The following is a 9,515-nucleotide window of genomic DNA, read 5'->3' as shown; positions in this document are numbered from 1 at the left end:
GTGAAATCGGTGAGTGGCGGAGCGTCGATGTTCCAGCGCAACTAGTTTCGCCAGCAATCCTCCTGCAGAAAGCTTCCGCTACGTCAATCTCGCTGCATTGTTGGTGAAGGGCCAAAGACTTAAAAGGGTGGCGCTGCTGAGGGGTTCCACGGAGACCACGAACAGTTCTCCATATGTGAGACAATGGTTTTCGTGGATCCAAAGATTCGCAGAATGATTTCCATCTTTGTGATGCAAGTTTGTCCATGTGACGCTGAATTTTCTTTTGAGTTCTTCTGGCCAACCTCAAGTCATTTACAGACTTCGTGCGCCTGTATCTTCGCTCTGCACGACGACGAATTGCACGAAGCTTCTCTAGCTCAATGTCGTATTCGGTGCGTGTGGACGTTCTCGGAAGTGAATGTTTCGCAGCCTCTAGTGCACCTTTTATGATGTCCTCTAGGCTAGTGGCCAAGTCATCATGACAGCCGTCTTCGACAATTGACTTGAACATTGGCCAGTCGATGCATTGTGTGACGGCGGCTAACCTGGAGTCCGTCAACCCTTCAACCCTAAGATAAGTGGGTAGGTGGTCACTTCCCCGCGTTTCAATATCCGGAAACCACCTGACCTTTCTAGTGAAGGAGCGTGAAACAAAGGTCAGGTCCAGGCAGCTACAGTAGGCAGTTCCACGTAGAAAGGTGGGGCTTCCATCATTTAACAAGCATAGTTCTTGTTCGGAGGCAAATGACACTAATCTTCTGCCTCTCGAGTTTATCTTAGAACTTCCCCAGAGATGGTGGTGGGCATTAAAATCTCCAGTAATCACCGAAGGCTGCGGAGTCGCTGTGGTGATTCGCCGTAATCTCTCGCAGTCCAACCGACTTGAGGGCGATATGTAGGCTCCAATTAATGTGAAAGTGAGCTTGCCTTTCCTCACTGTCAGACAGACGTATTGGTTTTCTTGGTCAGGCGACACTGGGTGATGGACATACGTAAGATCACGTCGCATGAATACGATGATCTTGCTGCATTCTCCGTGAGTGGCGGACATGAAACATTCATACCCGGACAGTCTGATGTTATCTGATAGGGGCTCGCAGATGACGATGACTGGGAACTTATTCGTTAACACAAACTGTCGAAAGTCCGACATGCGTGACTTCAGTCCTCTGGCGTTCCACTGAAATATCGACGCGTTTCGGACTTCGTCACGAAACGACGGCTTCTGGAGAGCCATGATTTTAACCAAGAGCTGCAAGTACTGGACTCAAAGTGTCCAGCACCTGTAGTGCGCTTTGCGCAGACGAAGACTTCATGTTGGTAAGTATACCGCGAATGGCACTCATGAGCGACCGCAGAATGTTGATGACCTGGAGATCATCAGCCAGCGTCGCTTCAACAGTGGCAGAAGCCGTTGAAGCCGGTGCGTTTTGAGGTATCTTAGCAGGGAGGTGTGCCCTCGGTAGCTCAGGCCATTCTTCAGGACGGGCGAGGCTCTCCTCTTTGTTCGCTTTCCTTGTATCTGTCTTGGTGGCGCAGTGCGGAGATGCGGCAGCCCTTCTGACTGTAGCTGGCGTGTACCTATCTTCAGTTGCGGAATTTCTTGAACGTTTTCGGTGTCGATGCCGACGTCGCCGAACAGCGGTAGCAGCCTCTCGATGCGTCGAATTGTCGCGCACCATGCGTTTAAGAATCGTGAATTCCTTCCGCATCCGCGGGCAATCCTTTGATGAGGCCTTGTGAGGACCACTGCAGTTCGGGCACTTTAGAACATGTGTGCTGCAGGCGTCTTCTGAATGGGACTCAGAGCACCGCGGGCACACTACACTGTTCACGCAGACACCCTTCACGTGGCCAATCTTGCAACATTTGAAACACTGGAGGGGCTTCGGTACGAATGGTCGTACTGGATGGCGGACATGTCCTACTTTGACGTGGGAAGGAAGGCTGTCTCCTTCAAACATAATCTTCACACAGCGTGTGTTTCCCAATCTGGAAATTCTTGTAATGGAATTGCCTTCTGTCGTTGGCTTTATCAGCGTTGGCAAGTCGTCATTAGGAATGGCAACGTCGACGTCATAAATGACGCCCGCAGTACCATCGCCGCCTGTAGGGATCATTGATCGCACCTTTACGTTGTCGATATCAGTTATATTTCGTAGGTGTTGTAGGGCACTACGATGTAGCACATCAACTGCCAGGACATTTTTCCGCGGGTTTATTCGCACGTCTTTAATCTCATTTGGTGCGATTCTCTCGAGTAAGGAAGAGAGGACCTGCCTGTTGAGGAGCCGCAAATTGGTCGCCGGGTCCACGGGCATAAAGAGCACAGTGTGCGGCCAGCGCAGCGGTGCACTCTTCACGGTAGAAGCACTTGGCGACGAAGATGCCTGCAGTAGTCTTCTTTTCGCTGATCTACTCATCACGACCTGGAAGTCATCGTCCGACGAGTCGTAGCTGTCCGAACATATCTCAGTGGCCTCGCTGTCGGTATTGCTTGACGCACTTCCACGTTTCCTGGACGCTAGCCGACCTGACGGCTGCACACCAGGAAAGTCCGCGGAGATTTCTTCATCCATTACCGCAAGGAGGGAGCGGCAGCTCCCAGAAATGCAGGGAAACAAAGCGAAAAAGCGGAGACAAAAGCACAAGCGTTCTATCAAAGAATCACTTCGTCTTCCTCCACCTCGCAATAGGGGATCAGCAAATTTGGACGTGGTAGTTCATAGTGTTTTTTTTTCTTTTCCTTTTTCATTGGTTAACCTAGGTAGGATATTAGGCAGCATAGTAGCAAGAGCTTGGTGGCGCAACCCACCGCCCCGTTCCAAAGGGGACGCTCACAACATCCATCCATCCATCCATCCATCCGTAAGGCGCACGTTTCCAAGGGAGAGCCGGCCGTCCACGTGGTCCGTGCGCCGGGAAGGAAGCGTTGCGAAGTAGCGTGGTCCCTGTTTCACGTACGTTTTTATTTTATCGTCCAGCTGTTTCGTTACGCGTTTCTAACGCAGAGTTATTAGATGCGTCACGGCATACGCAATGCCAAAGAACTGTTGTGTGCCGCGATGCAAATCCAATGCTGCGAGGAACTCCGACCTTTCTTATCACGAGCTGCCGGCGAAGGAACAACTCCGGGATGTCTGGCTGCGGCATATTTCGCGACAAGGCAACGACAAAGGTAGCCAGTGGGTGCCGAACTCCAGGGCCGTCGTTTGTTCGCTTCACTTCAAGGAGGACGACTACAAGCAAGGATTAAAACGTAAGGTGCTGCGGCCGACAGCCGTGCCGACTCAATTTCCGTCGTACCCTGCATACATGCTGCCCGCGGCTTCGAAGAAACGCCGACCAGTAGTACGTGTCGCACCTGCCACTGCCATAACTAAAGTAGGCGACTCATTGCAGGAGTTATGTGCAGGATCAGAAAACAAAGCGTTCCGCCGCTCTGATGCGGACTTAGGTAAAATTGAAGGCGACGTCGAGCTCCGCGCAACGCCGCCGCATGCGGACGAGGTCGCTGGTCCGGAAAACTGCTTGGCCACAGGATGCAGCTTGCAAAGCGGTGTGAAAGCGCAAGAATGCCAGACGACGTTCTGTTTAACAAGCTTTATGGCAAATACCAAGAGGAACGCGCACCGCCTGCAAATGCAAGCTAGCAGACTCAACGAGCGACTACAAAAGCTGCAAAAAAAAATGCGACGATGTTCAGGAGAAGCTAAAGCTATACGAAGGGGACCAGGCGGTGCAGGCTATAACGAAGATAAGAAAAGCAGCAGCGGAGGGCGACAAAACTGCCGAGTTTCTCGTTGAACAAGTTGAAAATTTTAGTAAGGTCAGGCCAACATGGCAAGAGAATACAGTTCGAGAATGTGTGCTGTGGAGGGCAACGTCTCGTAAAGGGTACGAACACGTGAGAGCGAGAAAGCTTCTCAGGCTGCCTTGCCGATCTACGCTGCAGAAATTTGTTGGGTCATCTACAGGAGAGACCGGAATAACTAGCCTCATCCGTGAACGTCTCCAAGTGGAAAGGCGTAGTTTACTCTCAGAAAAAGAGCCGTACTGCAGCCTCATAGTTGACGAAATGTCAATACAGCAGAAAGTAACTTATGATCGACAAGTGGATAGGATTTTTGGGCTCGTCGATGTACAGTGCCAGGCGCGAGAACCTGCTGTTGTGGTAGCCAACATGCTTCTTTGCTTTGTTTTGCGTGGACTCTCAACAGTATATGTGATTCCAGTAGGTTATTTTTTCACGAGAAATTTGAAGCACGATAAGCTCCTTCTCCTGACGCGCAGTGTCATCAATGCAGTTGAAGAAATAGGATTTCGAATTGTCCGTATTGTCACTGACAACCACCAAACAAACACAGCCATGTTCCGGAACTTGTCCGATGACAACACACTCCAGCATGTCGTCCCACATCCAGAGCGCGAAGGCGAGCCTCTATTTTTGTCATTTGACCCCAGCCACCTGATCAAAAACTTAAGGACAAACTTGCTGGAAAGAGAAATGTCCGATGGTATCGAGCCAATCAAAGGAGGCGTTTTCCTGAAGACACTCTACAACATCCAGAGAGATATGCTTGTTAAGCCAGTGCGACTGTTGAGTCGAGCTCACGTTGAACCCAGCAATCTTGAAAAGATGAAGGTCTGTCGCGCGACATTGCTCTTCTCGCCTACGGTAATCGCCATCCTCGAATACCTTCAAAAAAATCCTGGATCACATGAGAAGGCTGCGCAATTTCAGGATTGTCGGTCAACTATCACATTCATGAAATATGTTGGGTTGTGGTATGACCTCCATGACATTTCGGGTTGGAAATCGAGGGAAAGGCCATTCGTCAAAACTGAGGATGATAGGTTGGCTTGGCTCGAAGTTGACTTCATCAGTTATCTCGAAAATGTGAGACGTGAAAGCATGAAAGCCCGTATGCAGTCGCTTACAAAGGAGACTTACGAGGCTACCGTAATGACAACTAGATCAACAGTTGCCGTCGTTGAGTACATGCTGAACGACCTGGGGTAAGCACAAATTTTGCGAAAATTTGCCTGCTAATTTCACGCTCTGATTATAGCTTGGCTAATGTGATGCGTGACTTTAAGGTGTTAACCATACTTGTTTTTTTTTTTGGCTTTTAAAAAACTGCAGCTTCAAGTACGTACTGACCCGTGGGCTCAACAGCGATCCAGTAGAGTCTGTGTTCAGCTGCTTCCGCCAATTCAATGGTGGTAATGACCGAGTTGATGCAAGAGCCGCAGTCTTCACAGCGGAGAAGTTGCTGAAGGTTCGGCTGCTGTTTGCTTCTTGAAGTGTCTAGTGTTTTGGTTTTTGCAAAAGTGGTAATCGCCAACCATGTTCTGGGGCACAGGTCGGGATTTTACAGGCTGCCAGCACTGGAAACGCGCCATCAAGTTCAGAGTGCAAGACAGCGCTGAAAGGTTGGAACCACGACGGTGACCGAGAAGACCCAGCTATACCGGAGGCAGCCCTGGCAGTGTTGTGGAAGTTGCAGCATGTGATGAAGCACGACGAGGTCCCTCCACACCTTGAGTTCGCACCGCTCACATACATGGCGGGGTACCTGGCTTTCGTCTGTGAGCAAAAGGTGAGCTCTATCTTTTAAAATGACCATGCCTACTCTATGATTAGCCATTTGTATATTGGTCAAGTTGAAGACAATTGACGCAATTAGTAAAATCTGAATCTATGAAATTATACAGGTGGCGTGCCGTGAATGCAAGGTGCGACTAAAAGGAAGTGCTTCGCGGGCTGGAGCGTATCACTTCACATTCAGTCTTGACCAAGGTGGACTGAGCTACCCGCGGCCTGAAGTCGTCTGGTTATGCAAGCTGCTGTGTACTTTCGTCGAATTAGCTCTGCAGTCTGCTGAAGTTTATCGCTGTGGGAAACTGTGCCAGCTCCTCTCATGTGCTGTGCTCCCACACCTCATGGTTTGCCCGCTCATGTGGTGTGCAAAGTGTACGGACCAGTATCACTGTCGAGAGCTTTGCGAGATATTTCTAAAAAAGTTCCTGAGACCCCTCCTGGCGAACTGGGCTGGTGACCTTACCAGCTCTTTGGACAGTGTGCTCAGGCTTTCAAGAAAGCCTCTTTCCCGCAAGGTCCTGCGTTTGTAGAGAAGACTGCAAACCTTGAACAGTAGTGTTCAAATAAAACAAATTTGCATTCTGTGAGTCAAGCGTCATCTTAAACGAAGCCCTATTTTTTTAAACCTGTGCTCAGAATCAATAAAACCGTGTTTTGCACGTCAACACCACTCTATATCTTTAGTTCCATATCTGAAGCTGCGCTTCCTTCACGACACAGAAAGCAACTGAAGATATTTGTAAATCCACATCATTGATGAAGTCATCGGTGTGAACACACACGAATAGAGCACTTAAGTGACTCTGCGGTACCTGCCTGTCTTCATTTTTCCCGTACTGTCTTTATTTCTGCTTCGTTTTCCCTTGCCGAATATCGCGCCTGCCACCCTCTCGCGCGCAATCGACACACAATATCTTGACGCCGTGTCGCATGCCGGCGCGCATTGCCTAACCCCAAGCAAATAACTGCGTTTTCATATGTAAGCCCTGGAACCACTACACCCTTCCCAAACAGTTCTCAATCACTGGTGGATCTTCCCGAGCCTCTAAGGTGCGTTTCTGTAAGCGCATGCACACCTGTTGGTTGTAAATTTAACTGTTGCTCCTCAATCTCTAACCACTTTTCGTTTCATCTGCCGCCGTGCATAGTTATGTAGCCTTTTGCACGACGATACGTTTTCTATTGTTGACGGTGATGCTAGTCTGAGGTTCCACCTTCTTCATTACTACCTAACCTGGCCTCCTGAGTCCCCGTGGGCCCCCCCTCATTCGCCGATGTGCAGCGCCACTACCGGCGCGGCGGAGAGAACAAGAACTATCGCAATCACCGGCGGAGAGGCGCGTTCGGCAGGCCGCACCTTGTTTCCATTGAGCGGCCGTGCCTCATCGCTTCCGCCGATAAAAAGACGCTTCAAGGCACGGAGGAAGGAAAGTAAGGAGAGGCCCTACCCCCTCCGCGCGCTAGGAGAAAAGTGTGGCGGAAATGACGTATAGGTTCTCATTTCTTTTGCTGCTTTTTTATTTTTTTTGCTGCATGGCCACGCCTTTTCGGCCACAATGGCGGCGTTCATCTGATTTTTTGAGCGCTCACACGTGTTGCTCTGGTAGGTTTCGTGCCGTGGCAAAGGCGCTGTGTGGGCGGGTTTGCGTTAGTCACCGTGTCTTGTTGCGCTGTGTTACCTGCACCGTGCTCTGCCGGATGTTGCGCGAGCGCGCGCGCTCCGCGCGCGACACCACGTGCAGCGCGGCGTGGTTTCGCGAAAGATGTAAACAAGAGAGGAGGGTGGCACAAAAGGCGGAGCATCGCCATGAGCAACGCCAACTTCCGGCTTCACTTTTGCTTCGCAAAGAGTGACGTCAGGGCCTCTCCTTAGTTTCCTTCCTCCGTGCTTCAAGGGCTCTATTCTGGACACGCATGGCGGCTGCACGGCCGCCATTAGCCGCCATGTTTACTCTCTGATTGGCTGTCGAAAGGTCACGTGTTTTGAAATTTGTGCCGGGAAGCGGAAGTATTGCAAAATGCAATTTTGCGTTTTCATCAAGATGACGAAACGTGACGTGGAGCTGCAAATGTTATGGACTAATACATTTTTTTGGTCCTTGGCAGATATATTGTGATGTTAGCGCTTCAAAAAGAATGTGAGCGGTAGCGTGCAGAAGCCAGTGCAATGCATCTGCAATTGCGCGAATATGTGGTGGCGATTCAAGATATGCGCCATGCCAGCTTGCTGATTGGCTGAAGGAATATCTCATGAGGAGCGTCACAGGAAGGGCTGTTTCGTAAACGTCATTTTGACGATGCGTGACGTTGCGCAGGGCCGCCATTGCTGAGGTTTTCCGCCATAATTTTTGCTGCGACGAGCCGCGCGAATTATGCTAATGGGCAGTCATATGCAATGGCAGCCGAGAGGAATGCGTATCGCCACATTTTCCCCGTCGTTTGGCGCCACGAAAATCTTTTGTTCATAACGCGTGCTCATAGTATTTGCATCGCTCTCGGGTGGTGTTGGCATTTGTGTTTTGGGCCATCGTTTTTTAAAAGAACGCGTAAATACGAAATAATATTGGTTGAATATAGCAAACTTTCAGCAATGTTGTCCACTTTTCACTGCTGCATTTGTATTGTAATCGAGATTAATGCCTTTTCGCACAATCAAAAGTTATGACAACGGCCTTTTTCTAACTTACAAAAAGAAATGTACGCAAGGCGGCGCCTTGAAGTTTCCTCCCGCGGTGCGAGTAACCAGCGAAATGAACAAGAGATGGCAGCGCCAGCGCTTGCGTCCCTCTAGTGGATATCTCTGGCGCGCGCAACGCTATCGGTGATATTCGGCCGTTTCTAAGCCAGCCGAGTCGGGCTGAGTCACTTGCGTTTCACGAAATAGCGATAACGTGGCCTAGAACGTGCGCGCATCACCACTGGTAGTTCGCGTATGTTGTCTCAAGAAAGAAAACAAGCGCGTTGGCACGAACATGCGATGACTCATTCCATTTTCCAGGGACACGCATCCGAGCTACTGAAGCAGACGACGGCTTGTACGCAGCAGACGACGGAAGCGAGAAGCGTTTTCGACAGAATAATCATACGCTTTGAGATAGCTGCTTTATTTTTACTGCGGAGGAAAACTGTTTTGCTTCACCGATAACGCTACATTCAGTGCCTTCATTTCAGTTTCTTAGGCGAAACGTCAAGTTGGCGTCACGTTACGTAAGCAAAACCGGGCCACCAGCGCCATTTTGTTTGCGTCGCGCCTACGTCACGCTCCGAAGAAAATGGCGGAATGTCCAGAATAGCGCCCCAAGAAGAGCAGACGCTCCGGAGGTATCAAGTACGACGCCATCTTGAAAAGGTTGCATGACGACGATTTTGTTTGCTTCTGTGATTGGCTGGCAGAGCAACACAACCCCGTGCGGTCCGTGTGCCTTGGTTGCTAACTGCTGTTTTTTTTTTAAGTTGTATCCTACTATAGTAAGCAGAAAATTTCGATCTGAGCAGCTTCTAAACAAGTAAGAGTCCCTCCCCCCCCCCCCCGCAACACTGAAGTGAGAGCGATGTCGATAGCCCACCTTGTAAATTGTGAAAGCCGCCCATCATTCTGCTTTCAGAGGAGGGAGTGTACAACTGTGGTTAACCATCTACATTTTGACCTTTTCAACCACTTTTGAAAATAAAAAGCTGGTGCAATAAGTTCGCGTTGTTGTAGAGACATTTTTTATATTTCTACCGCGTTTTTCCCCCAAGTACATGTGTCATGGCTGGCCCCTGTCATCGTTGTTCTGTCGATAGACGAGCCAAGCCACTCATCGAAAACGAAGGCGAAGGGAGCACCACTTCTTACTACAAACGAAGGCTTATCTGCACATTGTAAACCAGGTTGAACTTATAATAATAAAAAAGTATAGCTCATTTCAATACAGTTGAAACTCAA

General features: G+C 49.7%; 1 protein-coding gene across 1 annotated transcript; it reads left to right on the top strand.

Moving 5' to 3' along the window:
- The first annotated feature begins 4,811 nt into the window (after positions 1–4,811).
- On the top strand, positions 4,812–6,151 carry LOC139053882 (uncharacterized). Its single transcript, XM_070530561.1, has 4 exons — positions 4,812–5,001; positions 5,129–5,264; positions 5,349–5,585; positions 5,701–6,151. The coding sequence occupies exons 1-4, from the start codon at positions 4,898–4,900 to the stop codon at positions 6,115–6,117; spliced, it is 894 nt and encodes a 297-aa protein (XP_070386662.1). The 5' UTR covers positions 4,812–4,897; the 3' UTR covers positions 6,118–6,151.
- The last annotated feature ends 3,364 nt before the right edge of the window (positions 6,152–9,515 follow it).

Source organism: Dermacentor albipictus, unplaced genomic scaffold, assembly GCF_038994185.2.
Source record: "Dermacentor albipictus isolate Rhodes 1998 colony unplaced genomic scaffold, USDA_Dalb.pri_finalv2 scaffold_291, whole genome shotgun sequence".
In the NCBI taxonomy this organism is placed as follows: Eukaryota; Metazoa; Arthropoda; class Arachnida; order Ixodida; family Ixodidae; genus Dermacentor; species Dermacentor albipictus.
This window is presented reverse-complemented; position numbering and strand designations above follow the sequence as displayed.